Source organism: Hyperolius riggenbachi, chromosome 5, assembly GCF_040937935.1.
Source record: "Hyperolius riggenbachi isolate aHypRig1 chromosome 5, aHypRig1.pri, whole genome shotgun sequence".
NCBI classification, from domain to species: Eukaryota; Metazoa; Chordata; class Amphibia; order Anura; family Hyperoliidae; genus Hyperolius; species Hyperolius riggenbachi.
The window spans coordinates 433,268,571-433,292,682 of record NC_090650.1 but is presented as its reverse complement, the minus strand read 5'-3'; the positions used below and the strand labels follow the sequence as shown (position 1 = coordinate 433,292,682).

At 45.2% G+C, this 24,112-nt stretch overlaps 1 protein-coding gene across 2 annotated transcripts in view; it reads right to left on the bottom strand.

Moving 5' to 3' along the window:
- Positions 1 to 24,112, bottom strand: part of DENND3 (DENN domain containing 3) — a 142,188-nt gene that overhangs the window by 15,223 nt on the left and 102,853 nt on the right. For both annotated transcript variants that reach the window (XM_068238086.1, XM_068238085.1), the window contains exons 13-20: positions 17,390 to 17,559; positions 13,339 to 13,860; positions 9,957 to 10,216; positions 7,467 to 7,637; positions 5,661 to 5,790; positions 3,395 to 3,502; positions 1,812 to 1,945; positions 1,047 to 1,207 (exon numbers count right to left, since the gene is read on the bottom strand). In XM_068238086.1, the coding sequence (XP_068094187.1) occupies positions 1,047 to 1,207; positions 1,812 to 1,945; positions 3,395 to 3,502; positions 5,661 to 5,790; positions 7,467 to 7,637; positions 9,957 to 10,216; positions 13,339 to 13,860; positions 17,390 to 17,559 (1,656 nt within the window). The remainder of the gene's footprint in view (positions 1 to 1,046; positions 1,208 to 1,811; positions 1,946 to 3,394; positions 3,503 to 5,660; positions 5,791 to 7,466; positions 7,638 to 9,956; positions 10,217 to 13,338; positions 13,861 to 17,389; positions 17,560 to 24,112) is intronic.

Below are 24,112 nucleotides of genomic sequence, written 5' to 3'. Positions count from 1 at the left end.
GCCACCCCACGTGCATGCCCCTGTACAAAAGTGAATGATTTCTGCTATAGCAAATAGTTAATAATTAAAAGTTAGGGGGGGGGGGGAAGTTTCACAAGTTTAAAAAAAACAAAAATGATTTTCACATCACGCTCCTTCCATTAATTCGCCAATAACTTTATTGTTATTAATCACACAGAAACGATCTATAGTTTGTTTTTTTCGCCACCAATTAGGCTTTCTTTGGGTGGTACTTTTTGGTAAGAATTATTTTATTGTAAATACATTTTAAAGGGAATAACAAGAAACTAAATGAAGAATTAATTATTTCTCAGTTTTCGGCCATTATAGATTTATAATAAAACATGCTACTGTAATTAAAACCCACACATTTTTATTTGCCCATTTGTCCTGGTTATTGCAACATTTAAAAATATTTCCCTAGTACAATGTATGGCAGCAATATTTTATCTGGAAGTAATGGAGCTTTTTTTTCAGTTTAATTGATTTTTAATTTCTATATATCGAATTAAAAGCATTTATTTTCAAAAATTAACAGTAATATAATCCTTATGACATACATATTAACCTCCCTGGCGGTACGCAGTTTCTGAGGCTGCGTCCGTGGGAGGGATTCTTTGAATGAAAGTTGTAGCCTTTGTAGCTAGCACTAGGCTAGCTACCATTGTCCCCCAAGTCCTCTGCTTGCACCTTCCCTTTAAGGTGAGCCGGAAGTGAGAGTTATATGGGAGGCTGCCATATTTATTTCCTTTTAAGCAATAGCACTTCCCTGGCTGTCCTGCTGATCCTCTGCCTCTAATACTTTTAGCTATAACCCCTGAACAAGCATGCAGCAGATCAGGTGACATTATTGTCATATATGACAAAATTAGCTGCATGCTGGTTTCTGATATGATTCAGACACTACTACAGCCAAATAGATCAGCAGGGCTGCCAGGCAACTGGTATTGTTTAAAAGGAAACAAATATGGCAGCCTCCAAATCACTCTCACCTCGGGTTCACTTTAAAGGACCCAGGTATTAATTTACCATCATGCAAATATTACCTCTTATGAGAGTCGCTGTTGTCGGGGACAATGTCCACTACTGCCTCCCGGTGGTCATTCAGTTGCTTGTTACAAGACATGCTGTGGACATTGATGATGTAAATGGTGGAGTCACTCGATCCGATCCACACGTGGTTCTGATCCACTCCCACCATGCACCTCTAGAGGGAGACAAACATCATCAGTAAAAACAACCGTTTTAAAACCAAAGGCTGTCCCTCAGTGTATGCAATCACCCTAAAAAAGTGTCATCTGGCAATGGGTGGAACAAGCCGGATCTTCCAGAGCTGGTTTCTCATGGGCAGGATTTTTGTCTGAAGTTTTAGCAAAAAAGGAAGGAAAGAAAACGCTTCTATCGTGCAATACCTTTTATTCGGATAGTAACTAGCTTAAAAGAAACGCATGTATGTAGTATGTATGTAGTATGGCAGCCTCGGCTCTTGGCTTTCGGACATTATCCCACTCCATCTTTCCAGAACCTGTATGAGCTAAAACCAATTCCATGCCCCCCCCCCCCTTCCCACCCAAGAGGAAGAACTCGTTATCACCTGTATTAGTCTATAGAGGGCAGATAATCGGGCACCGTAGATCTGTGTGGCATTAGCTTATGTAGGCCAGGGTCATAGTTCACAAGTAAGGAGAGAGTGCAGAGTTATTAAAACATCCATTTCATATAACAATTGCCACCCCCGTAAGGCCACGTTTACAGATTAATTAGTAAAACGAACACGTGAAAAATAGGTTATTGATAACACCGGAGCTCACCAGTTTGGCCTTCCCCACTTTCAGGCAGTTCTGCTGGATGGACCAGGTGGAAGCGTTAAACACGACTACCTTCCCCTCTCCTATAGCGCACCACAGCTTGGGGGTGTCGTCCTGCCCAGAGGCGTCCAGCTGGCCTGTAAGCAGAAACGCAAGTCAGTCTGCAGGATCAGAGCTCTGCGGGATAGATGGTCCTGGGCCAGCCGTATCATATCATCACTTTGACGATTCTATGCCTCTGGTTGTCTGTCTGTGTATTTTCTGCAGCTGTGACTCCTACTGTATTTTGCCTGAGGAAGCGGGATGTATGGCCCGTGAAACGCGTTGCATTGTTTTTTGGAGTTCCGAATAAATTGTTGACTGTCTGAATCGCAGTCCTTGCCTGTGTCTGTTTGGAGGGGGTAAGACCACCGCTGCCTCCTCTGTTTAACCAGTTGGTTTTTTAAGTTCATTTAATTACCTTTTATTCTTTTGGCGCCTCTGTATCTTGTACAGTACATTCAGGAGCACTTGTGCCAAGCTCGCCACCTGCTCGTGGTGGGACCTGGGCAACGTCAAGTAAGGGAATGCCTGTTGGGGTGAAGTATGGTGGGGGTTGGTGTACGCCACCACTACAGTAGCCATAAAGCCCCAACCATGATGTCTAAAGCGAAGCAAAGACTGTGAGGAGTTGTTGGTCTCCCATTAGAAGCCTCCTTGGGTGGCAGAACAAGGAATGCTGGCTAGATATAGCAAGTACTGGGGTAACTCTGGGCCAACTAAAACTAGCACTGCTGCCTGGCGGGGGAAGTGGAACTCCAAAGTCTAAGTGAAGGAACCTCAATAGGAAATCAGTGTGCCTGGAAGCATTAGGCAGTGGCTCCACTTCCAGGGTTTTCTATCCTTGACCCTCTCTGTTCTTCATCTCTTCTGCTTCTTGTGGCCACAGGTAGAGATGCAGATTATACCCTGTGTTGTCTGCTGTATGGTCTATACTATTTCCCTGCTGGACACTACAAGCTGTTTGATGTTCAAAGTCTTATGTTAAATAGATGATTAAAAGGGAAGAAAAAAAGGATTAAAATCAGACACCCGTAGTATAGTTCTTAGTGTAGTGGGTGTGCAGCTCCCTTCCCAGCAGGCTAAACTAACCCTGCCCAGCTCTGACAGCAGCTTCCGGCCAATCAGAGCTCTCATCCACGAACACCAGGCCACACATGCACACGCCACCTAGTGTCAATCTAAGGAAGCTCCAGTTTGGATGGCTTGTGTGGCGACCAAATCTTGGCTGGACTGTTGTTCCTCTCATACATTGCCATGTCACAATAAAGGACTAACGAATCACCAGACAGGTCTAGCAGGGCAGGAATGATCCGATTGGTTGGAGAGATGGTTGGTAATGATCTGATTGGTTGGAGAGATGGTAGGGGATGATCTGATTGGTTGGAGAGATGGTAGGGAATGATCTAATTGGTTGGAGAGATGGTAGGGGATATTCTGATTGGTTGGAGAGATGGTGGGGGTGGGGGAATGATCTGATTGGTTGGAGAGATGGTGGGGGAATGATCTGATTGGCTGGAGAGAGTTTGGAGAAGCTCCTTATTCACCTGGAGTGTAGAGCAGCACATTCACCGAACGAGAGCCCACCTCCCCCGACGAGGGGTTAATCCTGTGCTTCAACGTCTGCGAGGTGGTCTTTGGGATCATCATAGGAACTGTGCAGAACACAATATTTATGATTAATTGGTTAATTAAAAGGCTTTCTGACATTTCCATCCATCATACACCTAACAATGCCCGGCACACAGCTTATGTGAAGTCACTTACTGATCATAAAGAAATAAAAAAGAAAACATAACAGCAGCAAAATGCAGCAAGTTGCCAAGCTAGACGTTAAAGCCCCTCCCATGATTTCCTTTTCCCTCCCACTTTCTCAGCTCCACCCCCACAGGCAACAACAGGTCCACCAATCACCACTGCATGATATGACTAGTTTAGAAATATTTTTGCTCTTCCTGGCAAATATATAACATTGCATTCTTTCCTTATTTCATTAATTTTTATCTTTTGATTTTCTTTTAGGTCATAGACTCAAAATTACTGTTGAAATGATTAATAATCAGTTTTTGTATAACCAGTTTTTGTATCTTGCTTTTAAGTGTAATGATGTGAAATTATTCTCATTTATTCCCACGCTGAGAATGACCTAACCAATAGCTGAAATATTTTAGCAAGCACATTAGCTAATACTTGGCAGGGGTCTCCTAGTATGACTCATAGGGCTTGATTCACAAAAGAGTGCTAACTGTTAGCACGGCCATTTTTCGCGCGAATTTTCGCATTGTGCGCGCTCGCGAATTTTCGCGTGAAACGATAATGTTTTGTGTGCGAAATTTATATCATTTTCCCACAAAAAAAATCGCATTTGCGCGCAAAAACGTTATCGTTTCGCGTGAAAATTCGCGATCGCGAAAACGGCCGTGCTAACAGTTAGCACTCTTTTGTGAATCAAGCCCATAGGTTACAAAGAGAAACTGAAAGCAGATTACATTCCAGAAACGATTTCTGATGGTGTAATTTGCTATGACATACGCGTATGTTAATTAGCAGGATGAGTTAGTTTCATTTTCTGTTTAACACTATAAAGATAGAGGTAACAACAAGACAGAACTCTATGCTGCTGCTCTGCTACGTTATACGCTCTTAGGAACTGGTATGTATCTCATGCAATATATATTTTGGTGGACATTATAATATGTTAGCAGATATCTTAGCAATAGGCATCTTAATCATATCCTTTTTATATGTAACTTTTGTATATTCTCTGTACATTATCACAAGAATACATTATATTTAGTGATAATACTCTTGTCTGCGTGTTTTAATTATTTCAATCTGGGATATACTGAAACAAATCTATATGCAAGCTTTCAGTGGCTTAACACCCATTGATATTAACAGCTGGAAGCTGTAACGCTAAATTATGAGTTGCACTTCTTATCTGTTAGTAATCCTATATAAAGTATAGGAGCTGGCATCCTCTCACATCTGACTTCTGCTTCTTATTCTGCTTTTATAACCTCAAAGGACTTGTCATAGGGATGGCAGATAAGAGGCAGATATTGTATGACAGTGGTGTACTGAGTGGGGTGTGCCAGGAATATCACATGGGGTGTACCACTAGGGATGTCACATGGGGTGTACCACTAGGGATGTCACATGGGGTGTACCATATAACACTCAGTTGTGGCAGTAGACGTTAGCAGTGTATCTCGCCGACCTGATAGACCAATTGAATTCCACCTTCGTGGGATTCATTTGGTTCATTTTCAAGCGGCATACTTTTTTTTTTTTAAAACCATTACAATGACTATGCTGTGTTAATGGGTACCTGAATTGAAGTGGTATGATGAGATAAACATGAAGTAGTTACATAGTTATTTGGGTTAAAAAAAGACATATGTCCATTGAGTTCATCCAGAAACGTACGTCCATCGAGTTCACTTAGAACTTGTCTGTGGTTTCTTTTTTATAAACCAGTGCTTTATCTGTGCAGTCAGGAAGTCAGTCTCCTAATAACTAATTAGAGGTCATAAAACCACTATGGGCTGTGCAAACGCTTATGATAGCAGGATAATGATGACAAGTTTAACTGGTCATCATTTCTCTGTGTGGGGGCTGAATAAGCAGTAGCCATGTCATATATCCTTATATCTGATTCAAGATTCAGACCCAGATTTTAGACCCTTAAAAATAAGAATCAGAGACTCCAGGAAAGTTCTATTTAGCGTTATTACTGCAGATACAATTATTCATCCCATACATTTATTTTCGTACAGATTTGCTTTCAATGCCAATAATACCACAACTGACCTTCGCTCTTTATTCTGTCAAAGTAAGAGAGCTTGGAGGCGGCATAGATGGACTTTGTAGTCTGAAGGGCGCCGACTACAGCGTTCATGAGCAGCACATTGGTCAGAGCTTCCTGGATGTACTGAGGGTCCTGCGTGATGGAGAAAAACAGAGCTCTAACGTAGGTCAACGCACGCACGATATATGAGAGGATCACACACAGCCTCATTTACTAATCATTCATGGCCAATAAGATGCGAACAATTCTGTGCTGATGGAGATTTCTTGTATATGAATGCAGGCTGGAATTGGACCAATAAAACGCAGCTAACAGCAATAAATACGGTATGTAAAATATATATATATATATATATATATATATATATATATATATATATATATATATATATATATATATATATATATATATATATATATATATATATATATATATATATATATATATATATATATATATATATATATATATATATAGGGCTTAGGAGGTACTTGAATTTGTCACTGGAAATCACCTGGAGCAAGTTTTGAGGTTAAAGAAATGATAAATCACAGATAAACAAACTTAATAAAGTATTTTAAAGTGGGATGGAGGTCCAATAACAACTTTTTGTACTTAAAGGAACACTATTAATAACCAAGTGTTCTAAAATGACAATGTACAAATAATGTCTAAGTAGCTGTGTAAACATTTTCCTACTTTTCATGTTAAATATCAGAGGCAAAAGCTGTAATTTATTGAGGGTAGGATTTAGCTATATTGGGACAAATCAATTGCAGAAGGGGTGTCTGCTTCAACGCACAGCCAGAGTTGCATATCAGACTACAGAAAGCAAATATCAAACATATCAAACTCTGAAAGCAAAAACAGTATGAAAAGCTGTGACAATTAGTTACATTTCCTCTGCTCTCTTCAGACACTTCAGTCAGAAACACAGGACACAGGATCTGCAGCTGTTGGGAGCTCTCTTCTCTGTCACACACAGAGCTACACATAGAGTTAACTGATCAAGTGTGAGGGGAATTTCCCCTCTCCTCATGGCTCATCAGTTTTGTCAGTAAACTTTGAATGTATATTGCTAACAGTAAACAAAGAAGTTGCTACTAAAATGTATACACCAGCACTTAGCAGCACTTCCCAAACAATTCCTGTGTCAATTGAAAAAAATATGTGAATCGATAGTATTCCTTTAAGTCTAGGTATAATAAATATAATTTAAAATATGTCAAAGCCCCCCCCCCCCCCCCGGAAAAAAATATCTATCTATATCTGTATATGATATGTACCTGGTTGATCCGGCTCTTTTTGCCAGGAACCAAGAAGTTGCCAGGTAGGCGGAAGCCATCTGTCTGGCCTCCTTCCTGGTAGAGCCACTGCTACACTGACCAAACTGTAGGACTTTCACTTGCAAAAGCATGTCGACAATCACACCAACTACCAGCATGTTTGGGCCAGTAAAAGCCGTGCAGTTTAGTCAATTTAGCAGTGATGAGTCAGCTGTTGCCACAGCAACACATTACTTCCAGGGAGGAGGCAGGTCAGAGGGCCTCCGCCTGCCTGGCAATTTCCTCTTTCCTGGCAATAAGAACATGATCAACTAGATACTTGTACTTATACACGTATGCCTCTGATTTCAGATTGGTTTCAACACAGGCTCTCTGCTTCTTGCATCTGTTTCCCCCCCCCCCTCCCCCCCCAAAAAACCCTCTGGGATATCTCTTTCATTACTGGACAAGTGAAGGCCACCAGTGACTCTCCAGACATGATGTGGTTCAGGTTGCCTTTGGATGTCACACTGCACCACCCACCTTGTGGTCATCTGCCATCTTCCTCCCGGCCCACATTTCTTTGATCATCAGGTTCCACAGCTCACACTCCCCCTTTAGATTTGCCTCAAACACGTCTTTCCTCGTGGAGGCCTTAATCCTGAGCATGGGAATCCGTAACACCAAGAACACCGATGTGCAGACCTTCACCTCCTACAAGACAGGAGAGGAGAGCTTAGCAATTACTTCTAAAGGTGGAAGAAACAAGTTCCTACAGAGCCTTAAAGGGACCCGGAGCGGTACATAAAATCAAGATTTAGACTTACCAGGGGCTTCCTCCAGCCCCCATAGCCAGCAAGGTCCTCCAGCACCCTCTTCTTCCCTCTCCTGATCCCGCTGGTGGCTCTGGTAATAGGTGACTTCGGGTGAAGTTGCGCATGCTAGTAACACTAGTCGCCGTAAGCCACCTGCGCAGTCCAGGCGAAGCCACCCAAAGTCCTGCCAGCGGGACCAGGAGAGGGAAGAAGAAGATGCCGTAGGAACTCGCGGGCTATGGGGGCTGGAGAAAGTCCCAGGTAACTCCAAATTTCGATTTTATTTACTGCTCAGGGTCCCTTTAAGGAGGAACTTTACTGAGCGATAGTAACAAAACCAATCAAGACATTGCAAAGTGAGACGCTAGAAGATAGATCAAGATAAGTTACAGATTTGCCATCTAATTAGTATGTTGTTGATCCCCCTTGAGCCTACAGGTCATTTCTACTACTGAGAGACATATGTGGACAGAGGAGGATACTGCTTGCTTGGCAGTTGAAAACAGCTGCCTTTTCTCTAAATGCAACAACGTTCACAATCAGGAAACCATCTGGCCCATGGAACTGAAATCACACTGTGGGAGGGATTCTCATCACAATATCAGTCATACACACATCCGTAATGCGATATCGGAGAAAAGGCACAGATTTCTTGTGGGAAAGGGGGTATCGGCAACTCAATGGGAGGAAGTTTAAACCTGAGTTAAAGCGGTATCGTCACCATAAAAATCAAATTTCAACAGCAACTGGTCTGAGTGTATTAAGTGATAAAGTTGCTAATCCTGCATTAAAAACTTTCAAAACTTTTTCTGCTGTTATGATTTGGAGTTATCATATACCTTAGGAGCACTGGCTCTTTAGTAGTCGGTGCCAAAGAATTGCATGCTGGGGGTTCTTTTTATCTATAATATATTCCTCCTCTTCCCTGTATTTCTCTACCTGCTGCTTATCTGAAACCTGATCCCCTACTCACGTGTTTACAAGCAAGGCTGAGGTGACTCAGTGATTGGAGGAGACAAGAAAAAAAGTAAAGGGCAGAAATGACATCACGAGTTAGCCTTAACTGTGGGCAAAAGACATGGCCCCCACCAGGAACAGAATTCTCGTCATTTACTATATAACATTCACTGAAATCAAAACGTGGACAGTATAATACATGTGTTATGTAAGTAGATCAAGTATTTATCTACTTATATATGTGTTTTTTTTCCCTGGCATAGTATGGCTAATCCTCCTGCTTTAAAGTTTCCTTTTTAGCTCATCTCCAGAAGAGACTCTGGACGCAGCTACAGGTAGGAACAAAGCTATCAGCTAAAAGACTTTCCACCATGTCTCCCCCAAACTTGATGATCACAAAAGCTTGGGGAAGCCAACATCAGACTGTCAGCCACAGCAATCACTAGTAGTAATTTCATTCACCATGATTTTCATGTCTGCACAGGGATTTTGGTGCAGGTGAAAGGATTTCTGGGGAAGAGGGCAATCAGCTTCAAATTTAGACCAGAATTTATTGTTAAGAATAATTGGTAGGATACTCAAACGTCACCTATGGTCTAAGCATGAAACACAGCATAAACGTAACAGGAAAAACCGATATAAATGTTTTTCAAGTTACTGGAAGGGTTAGTACTTAAATCTCTACCTCACTCACAAGCTGATAGAATTGCCGTTGCCTATCAAAATTATCAGATTCATTTGAGCTAGGCTAAGAATGAATAAACAGTGCAGAAACGTTTCTCCTATGTTACTTTTTCGCAAATTAATTACAAGTCAGTCTGATGGTTTGTCCTTCAACCTGTAATTTTACCAGTTAGCAAGTGACGTTAGACCGGCACATAACGGAAGCAAAGAATAGTTCCCGCTTTTGCAAAAGATCATTTGCCTAACTGCACACGCGTACCCACATTGCAAAATTGTGGAAATGATTGCTAGTTAAATTGCTCATCAAATCGCGGGAAAAGTCCCGTGGTGGGTATGTGCCTTTAGATAAAAAATAAATAGTCAATAGTTCATATGTTTTAGCTCTTAGACACAGAACAAGCTGTGTCACAGAGCTGAGAAAAAAACAAATATACTTTAAGTTTTTAAACATAGCAAAACTGGAATATCTAAAAACATATTTTTAGGAGTATGAGGATAGATACAATTATTTTTCTCAGTTTATTATCAATTTTAGTTGTTTTATCACATGACTTCACCGCGAGTCAGCGATCCCCACCTCTATATTGCGGAATATAGCGATCTCCTCGTAGCTCTGCCTTCCTTCTATCAGCAGGAAGAGCCTCTTCTGGGTCATGGCGATTTTCCCCACTCCGAGGTTGGTCTTCACCGAATTGGACAGTTTGTACACAAACTCGTTCTGATCCAGCTTCTCGGTGACGATGGAGGGAAGGTCTACCTCTTCAGCCTCCGCTTCTGTCTCTTTCCAGCAGTTGTAGAAGTCGCGGAAGATATCCGGGTCTATCTGCTTCTGGTGACCTGAGGGGACAAGTAGAGTGCAGAAGCTGAAAATGACCAATCCTTCTCCAGAACGGGGATATCGTGAGGCCAAGGCAAGTAAAGCAGCTTTCTACGGGTAGCCACAAAGGCCAAATCCTGTCCAGGATTCCATGTATGGATGTGATATTCCATACCCCTCCAGACAGCTTAAAGAGGAAGTGTTGCGAAAATCTTAAAATTTAAAACACATACAAATAAGAAGTACATTTCTCGCAGAGTAAAATGAGCCATAAATTACTTTTCTCCTATATTGCTGTCATTTACAGTAGGTAGTAGAAATCTGGCATTACCGACAGATTTTGGACTAGCCCATCTTCTCAGGGGGGGTTCTCGGGGTTTTCTTTATTTTTAAAAGCACTTCGTGAATGGCAGTTGCTCTGTCCAACTGCCAAAATAGTGTGCAGCAAGCAGGGAGGCTGGCCAGCATCATTACATAAATCTTTTTCAGGGAATGTCTTTATAAAGAATAAAGGCCATGCTGAGAATCCCCCTATGGAGAGATGGACTAGCCCAAAATCTGTCGGTAATGTCAGATTTCTACTACCTACTGTAAGTGACAGCAACTCAGGAGAGAAGTAATTTATGGCTCATTTTACTCTGGAGGAAATGTACTTCTTATTTGTATGTGTTTTAAATTTTAAGATCTTCGCGACATTTCCTCTTTAACCAATTAGGGACCGCCGCAGTACAAATCTACGGCAGGCAGGGGGCGCTGAGGTTCTAACCGGACGTAAACTCTACGTCCCATTGACCGCGCGCCCCAGCCCGTCCCCGCCACTGTCGCCGCTCTGTCCCCGCCGCAATGTGCTGCCCTGCCGCCTCTATGACGGCAGAGCACTGTGAGCCGGGCAGGAGCCGTTATCATTGGCTTACATGGAGTGACAAGGTGAGGAGCCAAAGAAAGCGGCTCCTGACCAGTGCACAGCGCTCTGCCGTCATAGCGACGGCAGAGAGAGCAGCCTGCAGCGGGGACAGAGCGGCGTGACCGGCGGGAGCGGCGGATCATTGCGGTGATTCATTCGGTATGCGGCGTTTTAGCGTACCAGCAGCCTCTGGTCCTTAAGGAGGCAGAGGCTGCTGGTACTGAAGTGGTTAAAGAGGAGCTGTAGTGAAAATAGCAATGAATAAAACTGTTTATTTTTTTCAATATTTATTTATAGATTATTCAGTCAGTGTTTGCCCATTGTAAAATCTTTCCTCTCCCTGATTTACATTCTGACATTCATCACAGGCGGCGGCATCTATAGTCCTGTCAGGTGATCTGTGCGGAATGTTCGTTACTGAGTGTTCTATGCACAGAGGGAGATACTGCTTGCTTAACAGTTGAAAAAAAAGATGTTATTTCCCACAATGCAACGAGGTTTACAGACAGCAAACTGTCAGGGCCATGGTCATGACCTCACACCGTGGGAGGGGTTTCACCACAATAGCAGCCACACAGACCCCCATGATGATCTGTTCAAGAAAAGATAAAGATATCTTGTAGGAAAGCGGATATCAGCTACTGACTGGGGTGACGTTCAATCCTGGGTTGTAGTTCCTTTTTAATGCAAACCTGTCAGATACTGAGGATAGAACTGTAGATACTTACCTCGGTTGCCGCTCCATCGCTGGGATCCCCCTGCCCCGTACAGTGAGCAAGCGCAGGCGTCTGGGCAGTAGCACTGAGCCACCGCTTGGGATAAAGCAGAGCCCGTTCAGCTCCAGTGCGGTCATGCTATGTCGGCAAGGGCTTGTCCCAGCATTGGAATGGCAAGGTGGACGGGGATGGGGAAATCTCTGGAGGATCCAGAGCCCTCCCTCTAAAGAGGTAAGTACCCAATTTGGGTACAGTAAACAGTTACTTAACCCTTTCAGTGCTCCCTGCAAAGTGAAGTCTTTTTTTAGGATTTCGATAAACTGTAATGAAGAAATGGTGTTTACCATAACATTTATCATGCTGTGGCTAATACTTTAGCGCTGAGAGGAAGAACTGAGTTTTGTTCCACTTTAAGCAGCACTTGAGGGAAAGACTTAAAGAGTACTAACTTTTGGAAGCAAAGTTGCCCGTTAATAGGGTCTTGTCAGAGCCCGCACATTTGCAACAATCTGTAAAGAGAACCCGAGGTGGGATTTACTTATGCTAGTGGGGCACAGAGGCTGGTTGTGCACACTAACACCAGCCTCTGTTGCCCTATGGTATGCCCCCAGGACCCCCCTGCGATCTGCTGTCCCGTCTGCCATGCTAGCGACACACAGCGTGTCGCCAGCACAATGTTTACCTAAGCGCTGTCTGTTAGCGCCGCTCCCCCGCCTCCTCCGTATCGGCGCTACCCGCTGTGTCCCTTCCCTCCGGCTGATTGGAGGGAAGTGACGCGGGCGGGTAGCGCCGATACGGAGGAGGCGGGGGAGCGGCGCTAACAGACAGGCGAGAGGTAAACATTGTGCTGGCGACACGCTGTGTGTCGCTAGCATGGCAGACGGGACAGCAGATCGCAGGGGGGTCCTGGGGGCATACCATAGGGCAACAGAGGCTGGTGTTAGTGTGCACAACCAGCCTCTGTGCCCCACTAGCATAAGTAAATCCCACCTCGGGTTCTCGGGCTGATTCACTCTTGCTTGAAAAAACACACCCGGTCTGGACATTTTTAAAGCTCCGCCTAGTGCAAGAAACGGCTCCTGATGTTAAAAAATACGATCCGACTCCACCCCAAACAGATCCGCTTGCTGCGTCACACAAGCGGAACGCCAAGTGGAACCCAGAGTCTGAACATGGCACATTTTCCCAGACCGGACAGGAAAATGTACAATGCAAGCCTATGAGAACAGACACTACATGTTCTCACAAGGCTAGTTGCTGCGTCCGCTGCGCCCATTTTGATCGTCGCCCATCCTGTCACCGATCGCCACCACCCTGTCCCTCCTACACAGCCGGGTGGCCGACAGAAGTATGGGGATCCCCATTGGGCTTCAAAAGACCAATGGGAATCCTCAGCAACAGGGAGAATTCTCATTGGTTCATGGTGGAGCAATGGAAATTCTCTCTGTTGCTAGAGAGAATTGGCCTGATGCAGCCTACGAAATGGTCCCTACGAAATGGTTTAGTGAGACATTTCCCTTACCTACAGTTAGGGCGTCAAACAGTCGTTGTATCGTGTCGATATCCTTCACGATTCCGGACTCCTGGATCCTGCGGACAAAGTCCTCCAGGTGGAGGTGTGTCCTGGGCAGCTCGAACTTTTTCACGTGATCGTCGGCTCGCGGGACGTCCCTCTCCTTGTCCAGAACTTGGCTGATCAGCCTCTTCAGCTCCTGCCGGTTCTCCGCTTGTTGGCGTTCGGACGCTGGCAGCGACAGGACAACCTTCCTAACCAGATCCGTGGGGAAAATCCGGAGGTCCGTCTTATACAAGCTCTGGAAGTCTGACAGAGCACTGAGGAGCTTGCCCTGCATGAGATAGACCAGCCCCCGGAGGTAGTAATATCGGGCCAGGAGGGCGGAGTTCTCGGGAGACAGACAAGTGATCTCCTTGCTGATATAATTGTTCAGATCGGTATAATATGTCTGGACGCAGCGCTTCACCAGGGGGTAATGGACGTCTGGAAGCTTGAAGGTGTAAAAGGACTTTTCCGTGACATTGTATCCTAAACGGTAAGAAAAGACCATTACTACAATGTAAGCTGTCTCGTCGCAAAGATCAAAGAGGACCTGTAATGAGATGCTATGGAAGCTGTGACTGAGGACTGTGCTGTAACAAATTCCACTTGCCTTTAGTACCTTGTCAGTCATTGAGCGATTCATCTAAAGGTAGCCATACATCTAGCAGATTCGACCAAGAGACAAATCTCTCTCTGATCAAATCTGTTAAAGTGGATCCGAGATGAACTTTTACTCATTGCATAATTGTGTTCCTTTCCTATTGTTTATAGGTCGTTCCTCAAGCCAAATACTTTTTTGTTTTTGTTTTAATACTCTAATTCCCTATAAACTAAACAAGCCACGCTCACAGGTTTTCAGAGAGCCTTGGCACTTTCAGACAGTAGTAAGGGCTCATGGGAGCTCAGTCTGGGCAGGAGGAGGGAAAGGTATTACTAGCCAGAGATTTCAGAGGAGGAGGGGAGGAGGGAGGAGGAGGGGGGATTAGGCTTTTTGCTGAAGATGCAGATAAGCCTGCCTCTGTGTAATGTTTACAAACAACATGGCTGCTGTCATTGTATCACAGGAAGAAATAATCATATTCTATTAAAGCTGTTTGCAGCTAGATTTACTGTATAAGCTGTCTAAACTTTAGATGAGATATATAGAAAAGTTACTTGTTATAGTTAGTTTTTCATCTCGGATCTTCGGATATCTATCGGCAGCCCATAAACCGCAGGACGAATTCCGTTCAATTTCAGCATGAAATCTCTCTGAAATCATCTGAGTTCGCCACCTCGCCGCTGCCCCCTAGTGTATAAATGTGCCCCGTGTGTACATTTATATACTGCTAGTCCTATGTCACCCACTGCTCGGTGCCCATCCGACTTTCGGCGTGGGACATCACACACGTGCCACCTGCTTTGTGCTGGCGGCGTGTATACTGATAATAGAAGAGCACTCCACTCCAAAGATGGAAGGTCACCACGCAGTGGGAGACACAGGACAGGTAATGTATAAATGCACACACAGGGGGGATACATTTATACACTGGGGGAACATCGCCGTGGGTTTTTTCGCTCATCCCAATATCACTCGTCGTTACCGCCACGCACCCGATCGATCACAATGGCCAGACATCTTGTAGGATGCTGGATGGATACATTGTTGATCAGGCATACTCTTGGCAGCGTCAATTTTCATCCCATTTAGTAATAATTATCGAATTGGATGGTCTATCGGCCGCTAAGTCAAGAGACCTATGGGTACCTTAAAAAAAAAAAAAAAGTACTGCAGGATTGCTACTGGAACTATTACTGATACATCAAAAGTACGTTCATCAATAACAAGTGAAAGTGGGCTCATTCAAGCTGAAGTGAAGTATGATGAAGCTGCAGGTTTGTAAAGAGAGACTGAGAGAAAAAGGGACAGAAAATGATGCAGAAAGAAACGTGATTTTAGCGAGGAGGAAAGACAGACCAGGAATGGGATGTTTGATACATCACAATGCTTCTACAACCAGCATCGAACTCCGACATATGAAGGAAACTAGTACATGGCAAAGAAATGAACAGCGCTACTTAAAAACAGATAAGTGCCTACCTGCAAGAGAGTGCAAGCCCCACTTGTGGGATATAATACACACCGAGCATACACATAACCTGTCTACCACTGGAGGAGGATGTTGGTTTCCTGTAACAGCTTGCATGCAACCTATTAAGTACTCGTCCCTCCCACTGCGAAGAAGTCATCCCCCTATGGGAGGGGACCTAACACTAACTAAATCCTAACCTATGCATATGCATAGCCTGGGTGCGCTACCAAGTAAAATCGAAAATTGAAAATTGCACAAAAGGTGGATCAGCGCATCACCAGGCCGCCTCGGAATGGCCTCCATCAGAGATGCGCTGAGCCCCCCCAGAAACTGCAAACGCACCTTGAACCCAAACAGAAGCTCTGCATATACACCGAAAGTAAGAATGCTAAGTCGGAGAAGCTGAGCAAAAATGACTAAATTAGTACATGGCAAGGAAATGAACAGCTTATCTGTTTTTAAGTAGCGCTGCTCATTTCCTTGCCATGTACTAATTTAATTCATTTTTGGTCAGCTGCTCCCACTTAGCAGTCTTGCTTTCGGGGTATATGCAGAGCTTCTGTTTGGGTTCAAGGTGCGTTTGCAGTTTCTGGGGGGGCTCAGCGCACCTCTGATTGTAGGCCATTCGGAAGCGGCCTGGTGATGCGCTGATCCACCTTTTGCGCAATATGAAGGAAACTGCTGTAATCCTATATTGACACTAGATGGCGATGTCTTCCCATTGTTTACTAAGGACATAACTGACAGTAACTTTTTTTTTGTTGCTATTTTTTGTTAATATAGTTAAGGTTTTTTTGTTCTGTTTTTTGTTTTAAAAGGGTTTGGTTTTTTTGTCAGAATAAGCTATATTTTGCAGATGAACGCTATCATGCTGACATCCACAGTACACTTCCAAATACTCTGATTGCTCAAATACTTCGGAGTCAGAAGTATTGGACCAATCGGAGAATTCAGAGGTTTACCGCGGAAATAGAAATACTGCCGAAATCTTAGGCCGGTGATCTGCAACCTCGGCCCTCCAGCTGTTAAGGAACAACAAGTCCCACAATGCATTTGCCTTAATGAGTCATGACTGTGGCTGTCAGACTCCTGCAATGCATTGTGGGACTTGTAGCTCCTTAAAAGCTGGAGGGCCAAGTTTGCAGATCACTATCTTGGGCCAATCCCAAGGCTGAGAAGTTCCCAAGTCTTGTAATGGATTTAAAATGTCTTCGGTATTCCCTTTTCCTCGTTAAACCTTCGCATTCTCTGATTGGTCCAGTACTACCGACTCTTGCGATTGGACTAAAATGTCCGATTATCAGTAATGTGCATTTCCGATTTCCGCATTATCACATTATTCTGATCAGAAACACGAAAATTCAGAAGCTCATCCATAGATATGGCCTCACCCGAAGCTGGGTCATCTGCATGCGCTTTCCCACAAAGTTATGTACAGCAGTGGGCTTGAAAAAAAAAAAAATAATGCAAACAAATATATTAGAAATGAGCACATGCCTTAGAAGGAACCTGAGTTGCGAGACATATGGAGGCTGCCATATGTATTTCCTTTTAAACAATACCACTTGCGTGGCTGTCCTGCTGATCTCTTTGGCTGCAGTCGTGTCTGAATAACCCCAGAAACAAGCATGCAGCTAATCCAGTCAGTTCTCAGAGCACCTGATATGCTGCATGCTTGTTCAGGGTCTACGGCTAAAAGTATTAGAGGCAGAGGATCAGCAGGACAACCCGGCAATGTGCGGTTTAAAAGGAAATGAAAATGTCAGCCTCCATGTATGTCTCTCACCTCCAGTTCCCTTTAAGTGTGCATTAGAACTGGCTTCTATCGGAGGCACTGAAGATGCTTATATAGTCTGCTGCAGCAAAGTAATGCCAGTTTATATGCTATTTTCATGTGACAGGTTCACTTTACTCCAGTGACTGTCCCCTCCCCCTGGTCTCACCGTTCTCCGGCTGCGGTCTGCGCAGGGACAGCTGTCTCGGGAGCGGTTCGCTGTCGGTGACGTCCTGCAGGTTGGGCATACTGATGACCAGCTTCTTGCTGAACATGTGCTCCGGGCGGAAGCGTTTCAGCTTCTCTGTGGCCCTCCGCTTCTGGTTCTCAAACAGCCGCCTGCAAAACACAAGCAATGCATTACCAGCTTCTGCCCACAAGGTGGCGCTCAGCTAAAATATACAGGGATGGTGTGTGAGCTGCTAATAAAATAAAAATAAAAGTGGATGCAAAGTTTATGCAAATGTATGGAGCTTGGAAATGAAGCGGCTTCCGCTTCTCCCCATCTCTGAGGCGCCTGCACATTTATGCTCAATGACCCACCTCTGATCCTTGCTTCACCTATGCTTATGTCACGTCTGAGCACAGCAACCGCCATGCTCACATGCAACTCCATGCGGGGGTTGCCCATCGACCGCCTGTGTAGAGCGTTAGTAAGCACCCAGCAGGTGCACTGGAGCAGCCGACAGGCAGTGAATTTCCCTGTTCATGGAAAAGAGGCCTTAAAGAGAAACCGTAACCAAGAATTGAACTTTATCCCAATCAGTAGCTGATACCCCCTTTCCCATGAGAAATCTTTACCTTTTCTCAAACGGATCATCAGGGGGCTCTGTATGGCTGATATTGTGGTGAAACCCCTCCCACAGTGTGATGTCAGGACCATGGTTCTGACATCACACTGTAGAGAGCCTTGGTGCATTGTGGGAAATAACAGCTGTTTCCAACTGCCAAAAAAGCAAGCAGCATCTCCTTCCACTGACATCACCTGCCAGCAGTAAAAATGTCACCATGTGGTAAATGTCAGAATGTAAATCAGGGAGAGGAAAGATTTTACAATGGGCAAACACTGACTAAATCATTTATACATAATTATTGTAAAAATGAAGAACTTTATTTATTATATTATTTTCACTGGAGTTTCTCTTTAAAGCTAATGGGAGCCTATTGTAAAAGAAAAAACAAAAGCCAGTTGCTTACCTAAGTAGAGGGAAGGCTCTGTGTCCTAATGAGCCTTCCCTCTCCTCTCCTGGTGCCCTCGTTGCAGCGGCAGCTCCTCCGTTTAAATCTCCCGCCGAGGGGGAGTTCGGAAGTCTTCAGGAGACAAATCCACCAGAAGACAGGCAGCTCCATACTGCCGACGTGCGAGTCCGTCATAGAGCGCAGTATGGGCCGGCCCATCATCAGGAGCAATCAGGCTCTCGAAGACTTCCGAAGCCCCCCTTCGGCAGCGGAGATAGCAACATTTGGCCAAATTGAGAGAAGTGGGAAGGATCAGTAGGACTCAGAGCCTTCCCTCTCCTTAGGTAAGTATCTGGCTTTTTTTTTTTTAATACGGTTTAACCTCTTGCCGACCGCGTCACGCCAATGGGCGTGGCCGCGGCGGCAGCCCCAGGACCGCCTAACGCCGATTGGCGTAAAGTCCTGGGGCTCTGTTTTGCAAGAGATCACGCGCAGGCTGCGCACGCATCTACTGCTTGGGGGGGCGGAGCTCCGCCCCGCCTTCAGTCTCCGAGCGTTAGACGGCGTGATCGCCGTCTATTTACACGTACAGCGCTGCGATCGGCAACAGCGCTGTACTGGGGACAGCTGTGTCACAAAGAGAGCGCAAAAGGTGGATCAGCGCAACACCAGGCCGCCTCCGAATGGCCTCCATCAGAGATGCGCTGAGCCCCCCCAGGAACTACAAACGCACCTTGAACCCAAACAGAAGCTCTGCATATACACCAAAAGCATGGCTGTTAAGTGGGAGCAGCTGACCAAAAACGAATTACATTAGTACATAGCAAGGAAATGAGCAGCGCTACTTAAAAAACAGACTAGTGCCTACCTGAAAAAGAGTGCAAGCCCCACTTGTGGGGTCGAATACACACCGAGCATACACATGACCTGTCTACCACTAGAGGAGGATGTTGGTTTCCATTAACAGCTTGCATGCAACCTATTAAGTACTCGTCCCTTCCCACTGTGAAGAAGTCAATACTCCATGGGAGGGGCCTAACACTAACTAAATCCTAACCTATGTATATGCATAGCCTGGGTGCGGCTAATCAATTCCATTAACAGCTTGCATGCAACCTATTAAGTACTCGTCCCTCCCACTGCGAAGAAGTCAATCCTCCATGGGAGGGGCCTAACACTAACTAAATCCTAACCTATGTATATGCATAGCCTGGGTGCGGCTAATCAATTCCATTAACAGCTTGCATGCAACCTATTAAGTACTCGTCCCTCCCACTGCGAAGAAGTCAATCCTCCATGGGAGGGGCCTAACACTAACTAAATCCTAACCTATGTATATGCATAGCCTGGGTGCGGCTAATCAATTCCATTAACAGCTTGCATGCAACCTATTAAGTACTCGTCCCTCCCACTGCGAAGATTAGCCGCACCCAGGCTATGCATATACATAGGTTAGGATTTAGTTAGTGTTAGGCCCCTCCCATGGAGGATTGACTTCTTCGCAGTGGGAGGGACGAGTACTTAATAGGTTGCATGCAAGCTGTTAATGGAAACCAACATCCTCCTCTAGTGGTAGACAGGTCATGTGTATGCTCGGTGTGTATTTTATCCCACAAGTGGGGCTTGCACTCTTTTGCAGGTAGGCACTCATCTGTTTTTAAGTAGCGCTGCTCATTTCCTTGCTATGTCACAAAGAGAGCGATTGGCTCTCATAGGCAGAAGCCTATGACAGCCGATCGCCGTAATTGGCTGGCTGTGGGGAGGGAGGGGGGAAGGGAATTAAAGAAACAGTTTTTTTTTTTTTAAAAGCACCAACAATAATATTTATAAAAAATTAAATAAACATGGGGGGAGCGATCAGACCCCACCAACAGAGAGCTCTGTTGGTGGGGAGAAAAGGGGGGGGGGAATCACTTGTGTGCTGTGTTGTGCGGCCCTGCAGCTTGGCCTTAAAGCTGCAGTGGCCAATTTTACTAAAAATGGCCTGGTCACTAGGGGGGCTTAGCCCTGCAGTCCTCAAGAGGTTAAAGGGAACCTAAACTGAGAGGGATATGGATTTTTCCTTTTAAACAATGCCAGTTGCCTGGCAGTCCTGCTGATCTCTTTGGCTGCAGTAGTGGCTGAATCAGGGGCTGAATCAGGAGCAATAGCCATAGCAATCATGGGGCCCTGTAGCATAGGGGGCCCAGCGAGTACTTTATGTATCCACCATTAGCTTTTTTTGTGTTTCTCCACCCTCTTGCTTTGTCTCAGTGCCCATGAACTATGTACAGTGTTGATTGCATGATAATGTAAATTGCCCAATTAACTCATATCCATAGGGTAGGGGCAGGTGGCATTGCTTAAGAGTGCCTCCATCTGAGGGCCCCAGGCAAGTTTTGCTATGAGGCCCGATGATCTCTAGCTATGCCACTGGGCTGAATCACACACCTGAAACAAGCATGCAGCTAATCCAGTCTGACTTCAGTCACAGCACCTGATCTGCATGCTTGTTTAGGGGCTGTGGCTAAAAGTATTAGAGACACAGGATCAGCAGGAGAGTCAGGCAACTGGTATTATTTTAAAAAGGAAAAATCCATATCCTTCTCAGTTTAGGTTCCCTTTAATAAGGCTGATTAATTGCCTCGCGTGTGAATATGTGTACTGTTGATGGGCCTTGCGGACATGGTTGGGGAACTCTGATGTAGAGATGTACTGTAAACGCAGGACAGGCGTCCCCCATATGCCAGGTGTGGTGGAAGCACTCCGCATGTATGTGCCTGAATGTGCCGTGGCACAGATGCTACTAAATCACAGAGCGAGGAGGGGATGGGGGGGGGGGTGTAGAAAAGCTGCTCTGAAAAGTTTTGGGAAGTTTTACATCCATTCATAGATTGGTTTGACCTCTAGACATCGGTGGGGGACTCTGATGTAGAGATGTCGCGAACGGTTCGCTGGCGAACGGTTCCAGGCGAACTTCGGTGGTTCGCGTTCGCCAAGAGCAGACGAACTTTTCCGGAAGTTCGATTCACCCCATAATGCTCTATTGAGCAGAACTTTGACCCTCTGCATCACAGTCAGCAGGCACATTGTTGCCAATCAGACTGCACTCACTCCTGAAGCCCCACCCCCCCTTATAAAAGGCAAGGTCCTTGTGCCGTTTTACTCACTAGTCTGCCTGCACTAATTAGTTAAGGGACAGCTGCTGACAGACTCTGCTAGGGATAGTTTAGTTAGGCTCTTATAGGCTTGTTCCTAGTTGATTGTTATTACTTCCCCTCACTCCCGGCTCTCATCTTCCAGGGAATTGTAGAATTTCAAAAGCCAGCTTATATACCTTGGCCAGGAATTGAACCCAGGTCTTGGCCGGGAATTGAACCCAGGTCTGAGTGCTTGGTAGTCAGCTCTCTTAACCGCTATACCACCACCAACACTACATGCTGAAGGCAGCCTAGCATGTACCATTATGATCTATCCTAGAGAAAAATGAGCTTGCTTAAAGATTTATAGGCTTTTAAAAGCCAGCTTACATACCTTGGCTAGGAATTGAACCCAGGTCTTGGCTGGGAATTGAACTCAGGTCTGAGTGCTTGGTAGTGAGCTCTCTTAACCGCTATACCACCACCAGCACTACATGCTGAAGGCAGCCTAGCATGTACCATTATGATCTATCCTAGAGAAAAATTAGCTTGCTTAAGGATGTGTAGTATGTCAAAAGCCAACTCACATTGGCCAGGAGTAGAACAGTCTCTGTGGCACAATTGGTTAGAGTGTTTGGCTGTTAACTAAAAGGTTGGTGGTTCAACCCCACCCCGGCATGGCCTTGCCTTTTGTGTTCAACAGTTGTCCGAAGAGAACCCCAGATAGCCATGTAGATTCATCTCTCTCTCTCTCACTCTCTAGTAGGGATGGTCACCGCTTTCCACGGAATTGTATTTTCCGCAATTTTGGGCGGAAATTGGTCATTCCATTCCATTTGGTTGGAACGGAATTGCTTTTTCAATCGGGCAGAATTCCGAAATTGCCTGTGAAATTCTACTGGTATCCGTTGATGCCACTGAAGTGAATTTTCAGCTTAAAACCATCAAGTCCTAGAAAGAGAGAGAGAGAGAGAGAGAGAGCAAGCTCATTTTTCTCTTGGGTATATCACAATGGTACATGCTAGGCTGCCTTTAGCATGTAGTGCTGGTGGTGGTATAGCGGATAAGAGAGCTGACTACCAAGCACTCAGACCTGGGTTCAATTCCCGGCCAAGACCTGGGTTCAATTCCCGGCCAAGGTATATAAGCTGGCTTTTGAAATTCTACAATTCCCTGGAAGAGTGAGGAAGGAAGGAAGGAAGGGAGGAAGGAGTACACTGCCTGATGTTGTAAAGCAGTGTAGACCTGTAATTAAACATTGAATAAGATTTGTGGCCTTAAAATAGGGGTTTATGTGAAATCTAGATTTTTTCCTGGGACTTTTGATGTGTATTTCACTCAATCATGTCTTCCTCCAGGCATTAGATCCCTTAAAACATGTTTTCTATCATTTTTCCAGGCGGCAGAAATTTTTCTAAATTTTGAAGTTTGCCTCCCCATTGAAGTCTATTGCGGTTCGCGAACTTTTCCGCGAACCGAACCTTCCGCAAAGTTCGTGAACCGAAAATCGGAGGTTCGCGACACCACTACTCTGATGTAGAGTTGTGGGGAACTCTGTTGTCCCCCAGTGTGTGGGGGCATCAATGCACATGTATGCCCTTGAATGTGGCGTGGTCCAGATGCTACTAAGTCACAGAGAGGAGGGGAGGACAGAAAAGCTGCTCTGATATGTTTTGGAAAGCTTTACTTCCACCCACAGATGTAACCAACGATTATGCCTGGTCAAACTGAATCCAGTTTCAATTCCTGGCTGCAGACCCCCTGATAGATGGTTGAGGCTAGCGGTGGACTCTGGACCACAGTGTCAGAAGCAGCTGTGTGTTTAGTAATAGGAATCAGAGCAGGATCATCCACCAGGCTACCTAGGCAGGTGCTTGGGGCCTAGTGTGTGTCTAGGGTCTCATCTGCCACCTTCTCTGACCTCTCCCCACTTCAGCTTACCAAATGGCCACAAGAGGGCCCCAAATCTACTACCTTGCCTAGGGCTCCATTAATTCTTTATCCACAGTCCTCACCAACATTCCATAAACAATTTACATACAGTAGGATGCGGTCAGCACAGGCAATGCCTTCAGTGAGGAACGTGTTAGGAACCAGCAGATAACACAAATTTGCTTCACTTGCTGGCTATCTGCAGACATCAGTAACTGCCTCTCCCAGGAAGCCGCTTGCCTGCATTAACCCTACGCTGTGCTGTTGGGATCACTGGCAGAGCTGGAGATCGGATGTGCACGGCTGCGCTGGTACACACCATGCAATCTCCCATCAGATCGATGGGTCTAATCGATAATTTCCGTCATGTCCGATCTGCTACTGACGGAGAACAGGATGATCTGAAAATCGATCCCGTTCCCGATAGTGTGTACCAGGCAAAAGGGTCACATCACCAGAGCTGTAACTAGGAATCGCTGGAAGCCCCCTTTCTCCATTAAAGAGCGCGCCCTAGTGGCTGCAGCTCCACTGCTTTGATTCCACTAGGAGTACTAGGGATTAGGTAGCCCTCCTCTCCACCTTCACCCAAGTTATTGGTATTAGAAAGTCTTTGTGCCCTTCGGGAAGGAGGGGGGGGCTTTGCCCCCCACACACACACACAC